At 46.5% G+C, this 16,762-nt stretch overlaps 1 protein-coding gene across 1 annotated transcript; it reads right to left on the bottom strand.

Annotated features, from left to right (window-relative positions):
• Positions 1–1,660: 1,660 nt before the first annotated feature.
• LOC112429883 (methanethiol oxidase) lies at positions 1,661–16,380 on the bottom strand. The gene is made up of 12 exons (XM_076886666.1): positions 13,531–16,380; positions 12,198–12,251; positions 10,088–10,200; positions 9,748–9,933; positions 6,118–6,238; positions 5,815–5,997; positions 5,483–5,664; positions 4,147–4,225; positions 3,954–4,075; positions 3,777–3,869; positions 3,443–3,561; positions 1,661–3,324 (listed from the first exon to the last, which is right to left on the bottom strand). Exons 1-12 carry the CDS (start codon positions 13,532–13,534, stop codon positions 3,162–3,164), a joined length of 1,419 nt encoding a protein of 472 aa, XP_076742781.1. The 5' UTR covers positions 13,535–16,380; the 3' UTR covers positions 1,661–3,161.
• Between the last annotated feature and the right edge of the window lie 382 nt (positions 16,381–16,762).

Below are 16,762 nucleotides of genomic sequence, written 5' to 3'. Positions count from 1 at the left end.
CACCTGGGTCTGGGTGCAGTTCCCCCTCCAGGGGCAAGGGTACCTAGACCCGGTTTGTAGAGTACGCTTGGGGAGTGTGATCGTGTGCACAGCGTCTCTTTATGTCTGTCTCCACGTTGGTTGAGTGTGGAGTAAGTGCATATGAGAGCATGAGGGTGGGAATGGATGTTTGTGTCTGTGTGTGCCTGTATGTCTGTGTCTATATGTCAGGTTGGGTGTCAGGCGCCACCTCTCTGGGGACATCTCAGGCCCTCCAAGGTTTGGAGGCCTATCTCCACCCACCACCACTTCCCCTGCCAGTGGCGGACTCCCTCAGACATCGGTGCGTTGGTGGTTCTTTGTGTCCGGGGATGGGCGTCCAGGTACACACCGGCTCACTCCTTGGCGGCTGCTGAGTGAGCCCTCATCTGGGACTCTCCTCAGCTCTTTCTGGGACAGTGGCGCGGCTGCCCCTCTGTTGGTCTTCCTTGGTCTCTTGTGTTCTGGGGGCCTCTGGATGTCTGGAGTTTTGATCTCCTCCATACCTGCTTCATGCCCTGGAGGACGGGGCTGTGGCCCCCCCACACCCTCTAGCAGATCATTACATGAAGGAACCTTTTAAAAACAAGCGCGTCCATGCTCACAGGTGTACACACGGGTGATCACACCCACAAACTACACCCTTTTTGGCTCCTACCTCAAAGCACACTGTGTTCTGTTGATCTTATGTGCTGCACAATAATGTTTAACATTTAGTATTTACTGTCATATTCCCATATATCATTGTGATGTTGTTTATTCTATTACTCTTGTTCTCTTCTGCTTGTTTTCTTTTTTCTTTCTCAGCAGGTGATCCAGGTGATTGATATATGCATTTTTTTTTCTCTGCCCGTTCTGTTGGTTTTTGTCTTTTGCCCTTCTCCCCCGTCCCTCTTCTCAGCTGTTTCTCTTTCCCTCTTTCTTTCTCCCCTTCTTTCCCCCAGTCAAGTCTGTCCCGTATTCAGCAAGTGAAAATAAAATAAACAATAAAAGGTGAATCAAATGGACCATTACGGCAAGGCTGGGACGGTCCAGTTGGTAAAGTAAATCCGTTGGGCATCTTTCTTTGCCTTTAGACAACAATTCTGATGGCAAAAGAGCCAAACGGGACAGGCAAAAAAAAAAAAAATTTAAATTATTATTCAGAGAGCTTCAAATGTTTTCATGAACATCACACAGCAGCACAAAGCTGTTTCATCTCCGCTCAGATGAAAAGGTGTGAGCCTCGATGTTTCGCAGTCCCCGTCTCTTCTTCCAGTCCTCAGCTCCTCAGGCTCACCTGAAGATTCTCAGGTGAACTCGTTTTGCACTCAGCCATTCACTGCAGTGAAGTTAAACCCGTACACTGCTGTGTGTGTGTGCGTGCAAAGGAGTGCTTAAAGGTTACAGTGGTGCTGAGGTCCAGTTGGCCCTACCAGCGCCCCCCACTGGCCATAGGGTGTACAATCAATCTATTTCACCGAGTGTTCTGGCGTCTCACAGGTGATCAGAGTGTCAGCTCTCATATTTATCAGCAGTTTATCACAGAGAGGAGAAACTAAAAGTTTACAGCAGCTGCTGGTGCTCAGATGAGACAATCAATTGACAGACAGATAATCTGCAAACAGCAAAGCAAAGCTGAGACAGAAAAACAAGCCGCAGCATCTTTGTGATAAAGTTTTAATTTCAGCTGGCGTGTGAACATTAAAGAACATTTTACAGACGTCATTGATTCAACAAGAAAAGCCTTTGATCTGATTTTTGTTTACCGAGTTGAATTTTCTCTCAGACAGGAGAAGAGCAGGTGAGTTTAACCTGGTAGTGGAGCCTCTAGTGGCTGAAAGGAGCATTACAAAAACAAGCTGCTGTGATCCAGCTCTTCTTCAACACGCGATAATGATAATAATGATAATAATAATAACAATAATAATAATAATGTATACTTTATTGGTACCTTGCTCAGGGGTACCTCAGAGCTATCCCTGCTGGTGTTTGTGCGCATACCTCGACTGACACTGTTTGATCGATCAGTTGATTGAATCACTGATCTGATTCATGAGGTAGGAATAGAGCGAGCGGGGAAAGGCGGATGTTGTGAAGATGAAGTCTGTAAAACTCTGGGAGTTTCCCCTGAGCCGGAACGATTTAAGGAGCATTCTGCATTTTCCGTCCTGCTGGCTTTCAACAGCGTGAGCAGAGCGCTGTACCTGCAGGGAGGACGTGAGGGTGGCGCTTCACCTGAATTTGGAAGTTCAAAGTTGACCTGAAACACATGGCAGTGTGGAATAAAGCGTAATGGCCCTTTAACCTGCTCTTCCCAGGCTGGATGGAGACTCAGTGAGGAAGCTTTGGAATAATGAACAAAACATGGACACATCTGCTGAGGCTCAATTCCTCCAAAGAAGGACTCATCCAGGCTGGAGAAACTGATCAGGAAGGCTAGCTCTGTGGTCGGCATGAAGCTGGACACTCTGGTGACAGTGGCAGAGAAAAGGACATTAAAGAAACTGATGGACATTATGGACAATGCTGGGCATCCTCTGCACACGGCCATAAACAATCAGAAGAGTCTGTTCAGTGACAGGTTGCTTCTCCCCAAGACAAGAACTAACAGACTTAAAAACTCCTTTGTCCCACACGCCATCAAACTGTTTAACTCCTCTCTGGAGGGGAGAGGGAGGGGAGACAGGAGGACAAAGGAGGGAACAACTAAGCTGTAGTGCCTCTTCACCTCACTGTGCAATACCTTTTGTGCAATACTTTTGTAAATAGTCAACGGTGCAATAGACTCAATACTTGAAATGTGCAATTCACTTGTATTTTTATTTTTATTCCTATTTATTCTATTTATCCCCTTCGTATATTTTATTTATATTGTCTCTGTATTTATATATATATGTGTGTGTGTGTATAACTCTGTAACTTCTGTCGGTGCTGTGCTTTTTTGGAAATCGAATTTCCCAGAGGACCCACCCGAGGGATTAATAAAGTTCTATCTTATCTTATCTTATCTTATCTTATGTTTTTTTTCCTGCGGCCGATGTGATGGACAACAAAGTTATTCTAATGCGTGATGGTGACACCAGAAGTTACATGGAGATCAGACTCCTGCCTGAGCTGTTCTCAAATGTGTTTGGACTCTGAGGCTCAGGATGATCATGGCTTCACAGCCAGATGTCGGAGGTACAGTCTCCGCCGGGGTACCGCAGCTCGTGGGCCAGAACCGGACCGTCGGGCTCTTTACCAAAATCCACCAGGAAGTCCTCATTCAGGGCCAGACCGCCATCCACAGTGTCCACATTGATCTGCATCATCACTGATCCCTCCCTGAGCACAGACACAGTAATAAGCATGTGCACACATGAGCACCACAGCAGCATCCTGTGAGTCATGAAATAGGTCCAGGTGGACTGAGGTGGAACCCCTGTGGGGTCAAGGATCGCACCTGATCATGTCGGGGTAAAACTGTTTGTCCCAGCCGCTGTACAGAGACGTGGTCGTGTAGAGGCGCCGCCCGTCCAGACTGAGCTGCAGCATCTGAGGACTTCCAGCGATACGCTTCCCCTGAGATGGACACAGGTGAGACACAGAACAGTTGGGACGGATGTACAGCATGAGGAACATTTAAATCCATTTATGTCTCTGCAGGTGCAGTCTACACCTGTACCCCCTCCTGGGGTTATCGTGTAACCATGGTTACTCTATCAGGGGCTAAGAAGACACCGGTTCTTCTACAGAGCGACAGGTGTGCTGCTTCCTGCCTCTCTGCTTTGTGATACCTTTATGATGCAGGGGCGGGGCTGCTCCTGGTTCTCTGGGTCCTCCAGGACTCTGATGGGTCCGTCCCTGACAATGCTTCCTCCCAAGAACACCTGGAAGAGACAGACAGATAAGCGGTCTTGTGCTAACGATCCACATATTCAGTGACATCACCCGACAGGGTGATAAAACCACACCTGGCCGACGAGCCGTGGGTTTCTGCGGTCTGTGATGTCATATTGTCTGATGTCACCATGCAGCCAGTTACTGAAGTACAGATAACGGTCATCCAGTGAGATCAGGATGTCTGTGATGAGACCTGCGCAGACAGACAGGTGATGTGGTCAGACAGGTGAAAGACTGCAATCAAAGGGAAATGACTGCACTCACCTGGCATCTCGGGCAACATCCATCCCTCCACCTTCTTACTAGGAATGCTGATGACCTTCTCTGCGGCCCAGTCCCCCTCCTGAGACACAGAAAGCATGTTAGCTTCAGCATGCTAACACGCTAACAGCTAGCATGCTAACATCGGCTGTCTGAGGTGGGTGGTTCCAGCAGCTGGTGCCGGAGCACAGGTGAGTCGCACCTGTCTAACCTTCAAACCTGCTGAATGTTCACCACCAGTGTTGGTCAAGTTACTTGAAAAAAGTAATCAGTAACTAATTACTGATTACTCCCCCCAAAAAGTAATCCCGTTACTTTACTGATTACTTATTTTCAAAAGTAATTAATTACTTAGTTACTTAGTTACTTTTTAAAAACACGATTTACAACCTGAAGAGGTGATAAAGTGATAGATCTTTCAGCCCAATTCTACTTTTTCTACATAATCCATCATACAAAATGTAATCAAATGGAAAAGTCTCTTTTTTTAACTTGTTTTATCAGTTTTAATCTTTTAACTTTATGCATCAAGCAAAACATTTAATTATATGCAACATTCTCTGACTTGAATAAATTAGTTTAACATTTAAACCTATTTTCTACACATTCCAGCACATAAAATAAAATATTTTTTGTGTTTTCACTCAGTCTTTCAAATAGATGCAAGTAAAACACAGCAGAAAATAAATAAAGTCAAAGACTCAGCGGTCCTTTTGCTCTATTTTCACCTGTAAAGCAGGAGCAGGGTAGGCGGAGGGTTACCCTGGTGCAGGTGTGCCGCGGTCAGTGGAAGAATCCGCGAGTGTCTCTGTGAGTTTCCCATCACGTCGTAGCTACTCGGTGCTTGTTGGAAGTTTAGGGGTTTTTTCGCTGTAAAAAGAAGTTTTCTTCCCACGCACAGCGGACACTAATGTTTTTGTCACTTTTTATGGAATCAAACTCAAAGTAAGGTCAGTACTTCCACACTTTAAACGCTGCACGCTCATACTCTCTCTGCACTCGATATATTATCCATTGTTGATCTGCACACAGCTGCTGTCACCAACGTCGCACTTGCTTACGTCACTGTCATGAGACATTCTCGCAAAAAATCACGGTTTTAGTAACGCAGTAACGCAGCGTTCCTACGGGAAAGTAACGGTAATCTAATTACCGATTTTGCAATAGTAATCCCTTACTTTACTCGTTACTTGAAAAAAGTAATCAGATTACAGTAACGCGTTACAAGTAACGCGTTACTGCCCATCTCTGTTCACCACAGTTTGCTTTTCCAACTCGTCTTCCTCGTTTATTGCCTGCAGAGATCAGCTGATCATCTTTAACAGAACCACACACTCACTGCCGTTTTGTAGAATCTGAAGACGGTTGAATTCAGTGCACAGCCCACGTAGCCCTCAGCGGCACTCGGCTCATGGAGGAACCGGACCTCCAGTGGAATGGCGCCCTCTTCTCCTAGATCAAGCCTCTGCAGCTTCTTGTGGGTGGTCCAGTCCCAGATATTCAGGGCGCTGCCATAGAGCCCTGCAACACAACAAGAACCCAAAGCGTCTCAGCTGATGGATACTTATATTGATAAGGATTACTGGGACCAGAGCCGGGTCCAGAACAGACGGACACGAAAGAAGCAAAGAGGGACACTGGGAGGAGGTTCAGACTCTTCCTCTTACTCACCTTCTTGGACATGAGCTGGATTAAAACCGTTAACCAGAGCTTTGGGCGCTCCCCACTCGGTGCTGATCATCACATTGTGCCGAGGCTGGTACCAAAAGTCGTAGCCGAACGGCGCCGCCTCGCCTTGGTGCTCCCAGTTACTGATCACCTCGAACGTCTCACCATCCAGAAGAACAAAACCACCTGAGTGAAGATGAGCAGTTAAACTCAAAGACCGGCCTGACCCATGGGCTTCTGGAGTCCCATTTGCCTCTCAGCAAACAAAAGGGGCGGTGGCGTGCAGGGTTTGCGATATGGCCTAACCTTTGGCGTTACCGGACGGGTCTCCCATGCAGCTGATCATAATCTGACCACTGCCCAGGCAGTGGCTGGTGTGAGGGTTCGCCAGGCCGCACTTCCAATACAGCTCGATGGGCTCCACCATCTGAAATGTAGTTAATATTCATCACACACACACACACACACACACACGCACAACACACGCACACACACACACAACACACGCACACACACACAACACACGCACACACACACAACACACGCACACAACACACACAACACACAACACACAACACACGCACACAACACACACAACACACAACACACAACACACGCACACAACACACACAACACACACACACACGCACACAACACACACACAACACACAACACACACACACAACACACACACACACAACACACGCACACAACACACACACACACACAACACACGCACACAACACACACGCACACAACACACACGCACACAACACACACGCACACAACACACAACACACACGCACACAACACACACGCACACAACACACACGCACACAACACACAACACATGCATACAACACACAACACACACACACACACACACACACACACAACACACAACACACACACCACACACACACGCACACAACACAACACACAACACACACACCACACACGCACACAACACACACACACAACACACAACACACACACACAACACACAACACACGCACACAACACACGCACACAACACACGCACACAACACACAACACATGCATACAACACACAACACAACACACAACACACACAACACACAACACACAACACACGCACACAACACACAACACACGCACACAACACACAACACAACGCACACGCACACAACACACGCACACAACACACAACACACGCACACACACACACACAACACACGCACACAACACACACACACACACAACACACGCACACAACACACACACACACACAACACACGCACACAACACACACGCACACAACACACGCACACAACACACGCACACACAACACACAACACATGCATACAACACACAACACACACACACACACACACAACACACAACACACACACCGCACACAACACAACACACACACACACAACACACAACACACGCACACAACACACACACACAACACACAACACACACACACAACACACACCACACGCATACAACACACAACACATGCATACAACACACACACGCACACAACACAACACACACGCACACAACACAACACACAACACACACACACAACACACGCACACACAACACACGCACACAACACACGCACACAACACACGCACACACGCACACAACACACGCACACAACACACGCACACACGCACACAACACACACACAACACATGCACACAACACACACACACAACACACGCACACACAACACACAACACATGCACACAACACATGCACACAACACATGCACACAACACACACAACACACAACACACGCACACACACACACACAACACACGCACACACACACACACAACACACGCACACACACACACACAACACACAACACACGCACACAACACACGCACACACACACACACAACACACGCACACAACACACAACACACACACACAACACACGCGCACGCAACACACGCACACGCGCACGCAACACACGCACACACACACAACACACAACACACGCACACACACACACACACAACACACACACACAACACACAACACACGCACACACACACAACACACACACACGCACACAACACACAACACACAACACACGCACACACACACACGCACACACAACACACACACACACACAACACACGCACACACACACAACACACGCACACACACACGCACACAACACACAACACACGCACACGCACACAACACACACACACAACACACGCGCACGCAACACACGCACACGCGCACGCAACACACGCACACACACACAACACACAACACACGCACACACACACAACACACACACACAACACACACACACACAACACACACACACACACACACAACACACGCACACACACACAACACACGCACACACACACGCACACAACACACAACACACGCACACGCACACGCACACAACACACAACACACGCACACACACACAAAACACAACACACGCACACACACACAACACACACACGCACACACACCACACACGCACACACACACACAACACACGCACACACACACAACACACACAACACACAACACACGCACACACACACACACACACAACACACAACACACACACACACACAACACACAACACACACACACACACAACACACAACACACACACACACACAACACACACACGCACACACAACACACACACACACACACACACACACACAAATGAATAAATAGATGAAACCAGTAGTATTCATTTAAGCGTGGTCTATAACACCGCCCGGCCAAAAGCTCCTTTTTTTGTTGTTTTGTGTTAAAAACATTCAGCATTTAAAGACATTTGAATGTGTTTAAATGCTGAATGTTTTTAAAGAGCAGCTGTGCTTCATCATCCAGCCTGAACTCTGGATGAACTCCTCCTCCTCCTCGCTTTCTGACAGCAGACCCAAAGGAGTCATCTGTCCAAATTTGAGGAGAGCAGCTGCTCTTCCTAAAGCTACTCCGTGCAGACTTCTCTGTGTGATCGCAGGTTTCTGCCACGAGGAGCTGAAAGCCCGTGGAGGGCACTGCTGCTGTCTGTGGGCCCCACACTCTCTGAAAGACCGGACGGGCCTCCTGACCTTACACTCCAGTCTTTAGTGCTGCGCCGGCCCTTTACGCAGCTTCCCTTTAAGCGATTTTCTCACGTCCCACCACACTGACCCTCCACGGTTGACACGAGGCCGACTGCCATCTTTAACCCCTAGCTCTCATCACATGGTCTGAGTGACAAAAGAGAGGAATATTCCAACAGATCCAAGTTCATGCCTGACAGACCTGCAGCAGCCTTCACTTTAACCCTCTGTCCATCCATCCATTCGCTTATCCTTTCCAGGGTCGTGCGGGGCGTTGGAGCCTATCCCAGCTGTCATAGGGCGAGAGGCAGGGTACAGCCTGGACAGGTCGCCAGTCTGTCGCAGGGCCAACACACAGGGACAGACAACCATTCGCACTCACATTCATTCGCACATTCACACCTAGTGACAATTTGGATTATCAAATCAACCTATCCCCACAAGCTGCATGTCTTTGGACGGTGGGAGGAAGCCGGAGTACCCGGAGGGAACCCACGCAAACACGGGGAGAACATGCAAACTCCACACAGAAAGACCTGATGGTGGAATTGAACTCAGGACCTTCTTGCTGTGCGGCAACAGTGCTAACCACCGTGCCACCGTGCCGCCTTTAACCCTCTGCTTCCTCCTAATTGCTAACCTTTGACCTGCTCTCAGGTCAGCGCATGGATGTAAGCATGCCCTCAGTCATGGTGCTGTGTGACCACGCGGCCGTGTCGGAGGGGGGGGGGGGGGGGGGGGTGTCGTCATTTGTAAAAGTCGACTACTATGAGGAACGTGTCCATAATCAGTACAAGTGTGTGTGTCTGTGTGAAGTCAGCGCCCCCCGCTGCCATGGCGTGCATACCTTGTAGATTTTGGGCGCTCTGGGATTCGTCCCCACGTCAACCACGTAAATTCGGGACGAGACAAGTGACGGCAGGATCAGGAAGTTTCTCTTCTTGGAGGCGTCGTCGAAGCAGCTGCTGCAGGCGTTCCAGCCGGAGTGATGCAGCTCGTCACGAAGATTCGGCATCGGCAGCCGGTGGATCACCTGTGAGGGCATGGGTCAAAGGTCACAATGCACTACAGCACTGTTCTTAACGTTCATCTGTGACTGAGGAAGAGGAGGCAACTGACTCTGATGTTAGATATGAAACTAAAGGAGAAGGAGGAAGTCCTCGGCTTCCAGCGGGGCTCAGCTCTACCTGGCAGTAGGTGGGGGATTTGGGGTTCACGTCCACAGTGGCCAGGTAGTCAGGTTTCAGGATGCCGGTGTTGCGGTATATGCAGGGCAGGTAGATGATCTCCTCCCGAGGACCTTGAAGCACAAATAGGTGTGAGCTGTGAAGAGGACCTGCTGAGGACCCAAACCCCAACTTCTCCTAAACATGCAGGGACCGCGACCACGCCACAATGCAGCGTCTGACCCAGACCCGGATCTCACAGCTTCTACAGCCGAAGAATATATATAAATACAAGTCAATAAGTTAAGAGTGTAATTAGGATAAGGCTTTTGATTACAGAGTCCCAAATAGGATAAGTTAGGGAGATGCAGGAAAAGGTGTTTTGTTTCCTTTGCAGAAGATCTCGGCGACCACAGGGGGTGAGGATCCTGGAGGCCCGAGACAAGAGAGGGACGCAGAAAAAACCTAAGCTTACGCAGGGAGTGCTCTCGAGTGGGAGCTGGTGTTTATTACTGGACCAATTGGCTGACATGAGGTTGTCTGATTTGCTGAGCGAGGACACAATGTATTGCGACCTCTGGTGTTCCAGAGGTCGAGAGAGGGAGTGTGGAGCAGGGAAATTATTTTACTGCTATTGGTAAATAATCATCATCATTACCATTGCATTAATAATAGAATCTGCAGCATTGATATTGTATTCAGAGGTTTAAACAGTGTGTGTGTCTTTTAGAAAGACTAAGTTGCAGGCTGACAGGAAGTTGCAGAGAGTTTGCAGAAGGGAAAGCAGAGTCTAAGTTATTCTGAGCAGGCTAGACGAGGCTATTTGAATTACTAGGTTATTCAAATTGGTTCTTGATTAAAACATTTATTCAACATAGTACATGTAGTTTCAGTTAGGTTATTACACATAAGGATGAGCCTCTGGTCTGGTAAAAGGTCAGAAGTGCAACGGGTGAATTGAGAGAACATTTGAGGACGACACACACACACACACTCAGTTAGAGAATCATTTATAGGTGGAAGTTTAATCATGTTTTGCTTGGGGTTGCAAAAGAGCAGTTTGTCACAGAACTGCTGCTGAGGTGTCAAGATGACAAGAGAGCATCCGGCAGTGACAGGAAGTACCGGCCATGAAGATAGAAGACAACGTTCCTTTAAACTGTGTTAAAAGTCATTGTGGTTTTGATCTGACGTGTGTATATATTCTGTCTGTGACGTATGAAGGGGCGTCATTAATTCAAACCCTGATGCTATAAAAGTCTGTGTATGCTTTGATTAAGTCGAAGATCAAGTGCTGTCTGCGTACAGTGGTCTTCCCACGCGTGTATTCATTAAAATCAATTGTTTGACCAAGATCTTCTGGACCTGGTTGTTTGTACTCTCCTTCCTCAATTATGTGGACCTTAACAATCTCAGCCAAACATCTGGATCTCCAGCCTGCAGGAAAGGTCCACAGCTGGGCCAAACCAGTGCAGAGCCGGAAGCAGACCTCCACCCAACCAGGCGCCAGGGCTCTGGTTCTGGACCGAGTTATCTGCTGAGCGACCTCTGACCCCTGATATCCTGCTTAAGTTTAACAGGTCAGAGTGATTCGGGCTGCTGTGATGTCTTCAAAAGTGCTACCTGTTACTTTTTCAGAAAGCTCAACACCGAGCGTCAGGGTGGGCGTGTCATTGTTGGCCCTTTAGGCCCGCCCACAATGCAGCGTCAGCCCCGACTAGGTCTCACTTCAAAACAGAAACAGAACAAAGAAGCCTGTGACCTTACCGTACACTACTAAATCCCCATTTGCACTATTTGCCTATTTTGCACCACTATGCCTTCTTACTTGAATATTGTATATTGTATATTGCATAGCTTTTTTTTGTTATACGTAAAATTGTATTGTATTTATTTAAATTTATTTAAATTTTTACTTTTAAATTATTTTATTTGCATTTTTCTAATCACTAGGGTTTGAGAGTAACGCAATTTCTATTCTGTGTATGTCCTGTACATGTGGCAGAATTGACAAATAAAGTTGACTTGACTTGACTTGACTTGACCTCAGCACAGGTCATGTGACACAAGCAGCAGGTTCCCCCTTTGTTTTACCTGCTGGCTAAAAGACACACGCAGCTGATGGGCTCACCCTTCATGGCGTCCAGCGGGCTGCGGTATCCCGGTCCACATCCTGAGCAGCTTGCTGAAAAGTACCAAAGGTCAAAGGTCGTTAAATCCCGTTGTGTGCGTTTCCAGGCAGCTGCACATGAAGAGGATCTCACTGCTGACACAACATCGAGACCTTCAGTCTGTCCCATGAGCAGGGACCGACACCTCTGACCTGTCTGGGGTCAAAGGCTGTGTGGATCATTTTATTTCACTCACTGCTCGTCTGTTTATGACGTGTTTATCTGCGATGGTTACCGCGGGCAACGCTCTGCGTTCCTGCTGTTAATGTTTGACCCTCATTTTAGCGAGCTTTACGTGTTGCGTAAATAAAGTTTACGCACACAGACACACACACACACAAGCACACACAAACACACACGCACACAAGCACACACAAACACACACGCACAGACACACCTGCCTGCAGTTTAAAGGAGCAGCTGCTGTTTTCAATATTCGATAATCAGGAGACTCTCTGAAGAAGTGTGCTGCTGCTTTTCAGCTTTTTCCTTTTAAACAAATTTAAAGTGAAACAACACAAAACACTGCAAACCACAACACAATAAAATATGGAGAGAAAAAAAAGGGGGGGGGGTGGGGGGAGAACGCCCAGATCTTTAATTAAGGGAAAGGTTGTCATTTAGAAATATTAATATCACACTCAACTGACTGCGTTTTATCTTCCCATTGCACTGATGGGTGGACAGTTGTTAGGTGCCTGTGCATGTTGTTTGTGGAGCCGGCTCTATATGATATCCTTTTCTTGTAGACTCTACACTCTACCTTTGTTTTGTCATAAGATTGAAATGGTTCCAGACTTTGCTTCTTTTCTTGGTGTCACTCATTTTCTTTACTGCACCTTTCCAATGTAAGGGTGTTGTCTCTTGTTGCTCCCGGCTCTCTTTCTTTCCCTCTCCCTCCTGCTCTTGTTGTGTGCTACTGCTGTTGCGAGTGTAACTACCGCCCCGCCCCCTCAAACGCAGGGCTCTGTTTGCCGTCTCTGCTCAGCGCAAACACAAGGGACTTGCAGCGTGAAGCGAAAAAAAGTGAAAGAGAGGGCAAGAGAAAGAAAAAAACCCCAAAAAACCCACGGAGCCGGCTCGCATCGTTCACTTCAAAGACCTGGCTCTAAGAGCCATTTCGTTCGCGACCGACCCATCACTAATCAGAGACTCCTTGTCTTCTTAAAAACACAACACAACGCAGAGTCAAGGAGTCTGTTTGGGCCGAACTGTTGCAGCGGGACGAAGCAGAAACCGATTACACCTGCTCCTCCTGGGGGGATACTAGGAGAAGGAGAAAAGTGGACTCACCCATGTCTGAGCTCCAGTTTGATGTGATCCAGCAGGTCTGGACTCCCTCAGACCAGACCCGCTGTAAAAACACAGGAGGCGGAGTCTCCCTGCTTGACTGTCACAAAAGAGCCAGTCAGAGTGCAGCAGTGGGGGCCTCTAACACACATTAACCCTGAACAGCCCAGAAACACTCTGAGCTTCCAGCTGTTTCCCAGGCAACCACAGCGCCGTCCGAGCTGCATGCATCGCTGCAGCACTGTGCAAAAAGCCATCATTCTTATTGTTATTAGAATTATAATAAGACTTCCAGCTTCAATTCAAGGCTCTAAAGTTTTCTATGAGACGCTTGTGACAGATTTTTATAAACAGTCACACAACTGACTGCAGAACAGGTGAGGTCTGCTCTTCATCACAGATGAAGCAGGTAACAGACCTGGAGCTGATTCAAAGCACTGAAGTAGGTCTGAGACCTGAACACGACAGAATCTTTCCCGTGGTGGGAAAAACATCTTCACAGCCTCTAAAACAGTCAGAAACGAAGCTATAGCCAAATTAAGAAACAACAAATCACCAGGAGCAGACGGATATGCTGGAGAGTATTATAAAATATTTGAGAACGAACTTACCCCCATACTCTGCAAAGTATATAATTATGCTCTAAATTCAGGAGATATTCCAAAGTCATGGTCAGAAGCTATTATTACAGTTCTACATAAAGAAGGAAAAGACCCCATAAATTGTACAAGTTATCGACCAATAAGTCTCCTGTGTGTAGACTACAAAATTTTAACATCCATACTAGCCACTAGAATCCAAAATTATATAAAGAAATTAGTGGAACGTGAACAGACAGGATTCATTAGAGGAAGGCCCTAAATCTACAGTCAATAGCAAAAAGAGATGAAATGCCATCAATGTTCCTTAGTCTGGATGCAGAAAAGGCGTTCGATCGAGTGGGCTGGATATTCCTTCAACAAACACTGTTAACGATGGGATTTGGAGGAACATTTGTTACATGGATCAACTCTCTATATAAAGAGCCTAGGTCAAAGGTCAGGGTTAACGGATGCTGTTCTGATCTATTCAAGATAGAAAGGGGTGTGAGACAGGGGGACTCACTGTCACCCATCCTCTTTGCGATTAGTATAGAACCCTTGGCTGAGGCCATACGTTGTAATACGCAAATCCAAGGAACGGAGGATGAAGGAGGAATAGGATAGCTCTTTTTGCTGATGATACTTTACTTTTTATTAAAAACCCACTTCTTTCCATCCCAGCACTTATGGAGTGCCTACACAGGTATGGGTCAATCTCAGGATATAAGATTAATGAAAATAAATCAGAGGCAATGATGCTATCTGGAGAATGTCCTATGCAATTAAAATGAAAGGGTTTCCTTTCGCTGGCCTAGACAGGGATTCAGATACCTGGGAATTACACTTACAGCAAAACCTAAGCAACTATATGAAACTAATTATAACAAAGTCATTGGACAAATAAAGAAAGATATATCACGATGGGACATTCTACCCCTCTCTTTATTTGGAGGGGTTGAAGTGGTGAGGATGACTCTCTTACTCTTACTCTGGCTTTTGTTTTTATTTCAATCATTGCCGGTAAGAGTTTACTACTCTACTTTCAGTATGTTAAATAAACAAATTTCCACATTCATTTGGCAAAAAAAAGAGACCCAGAATACGACTTAAAACTTTGCTGACCTCAAAAGAAAAGGAGGGACTGGGACTGCCAAATTTTAAATACTGTTCCTGGGCTGCACAGCTAAACGCAGAGGTGGCATGGAAAAGAAAGGACCAGGAAACTGGATGGGTTCAGATAGAACAAAGCACGGTAAGAATGTACCCTTATTAACATTGCCTTTCACTGATGCAAAATTGATCAAATACCTAAAAATAGAGAATGATTGGATAAAACATACCCTGAAGGTGTGGCCAGCGATAAGGAAAACATTGGGGGGCCAGTGAGGGGCAATATAGAATTCCTGCCTTCTGTGTGGGACAGTGGCTTTAGTAGACGGACCAATGCAGCCTTTACACAATAAATCAGTTATTTAATGGAACAGAGCTCAAATCATTTAGCCAGCTCCAAGAACCATTCCAACTTCCTCCTAAAGGTTTATATAGATACCTTCAGATAAGACATTATATCCTAAACCACAAAGAAACAGACCTGATCAATAAATTTCCCAACAGCATAGAAGAATAATTTATTAACATTATAGAAAAACATCTCCCAACTAAGAAAGATGTCTCTCATATTTACAAAAGGCTTATAAATGAGTGATGCCAAAATACAGGCCATATTAAAGAGAAATGGGAACTAGAACTAAATATTATTATTACTGATAATGTATGGGAAGAGCTGTGTAAACCTTGTCACAAGGGAATAAGTAATCAATTATGGAGAGTTTGACTGGAAGTTTAAAATGAGATTTTTTAATACACCTCTTGTTATCTCCTCATATTGTAAGGAACCCAATGCAGAACTATGTTGGAGAAAATGTGGGGGAATAGGAGAGCATTCACATATCTTTTGGGACTGTCCAATAATTCGAGGTTTCTGGATAAGAATCAAAGAAGAAATAGAGAAAATCCTACAAGTAAATATTCCACTAAACCCAACCATATTTCTCTTGGGAGTTAAACCTAGAGAGATGAAAAATATATTCTGCGGATACTCTTACTAATAGCTAAGAAAATGATAACTGTGAAATGGAAACAAACAAGCTCACCATCCACAACACAATGGAAACAGACTGAAAAGAGTTCCCACAATGGAACGAATGACAGCAAGCTTGAAACTGGAGATGAGGATCTACCAGAGATGGAACTGTGTGGCTAGTAGTGATGGGTTGGTCACGAACGAAATGGCTCTTAGAGCCAGGTCTTTGAAGTGAACGATGCGAGCCGGCTCCGTGGGTTTTTTTTTCCCCTTTCTCTTGCCCTCTCTTTCACTTTTTTTCGCTTCACGCTGCAAGTCCCTTGTGTTTGCGCTGAGCAGAGACGGCAAACAGAGCCCTGCGTTTGCGCCCCTCCCCTCTCTGCTCAGCGATGAGCTGAGGGGGCGGGGCGGTAGTTACACTCGCAACAGCAGTAGCACACAACAAGAGCAGGAGGGAGAGGGAAAGAAAGAGAGCCGGGAGCAACAAGAGACAACACCCTTACATTGGAAAGGTGCAGTAAAGAAAATGAGTGACACCAAGAAAAGAAGCAAAGTCTGGAACCATTTCAAT

This window comes from Maylandia zebra, linkage group LG1, assembly GCF_041146795.1.
Source record: "Maylandia zebra isolate NMK-2024a linkage group LG1, Mzebra_GT3a, whole genome shotgun sequence".
NCBI lineage: Eukaryota > Metazoa > Chordata > Actinopteri > Cichliformes > Cichlidae > Maylandia > Maylandia zebra.
The sequence above is the reverse complement of the archived record's forward strand: the minus strand, read 5'-3'. Positions and strand labels throughout refer to the sequence as shown.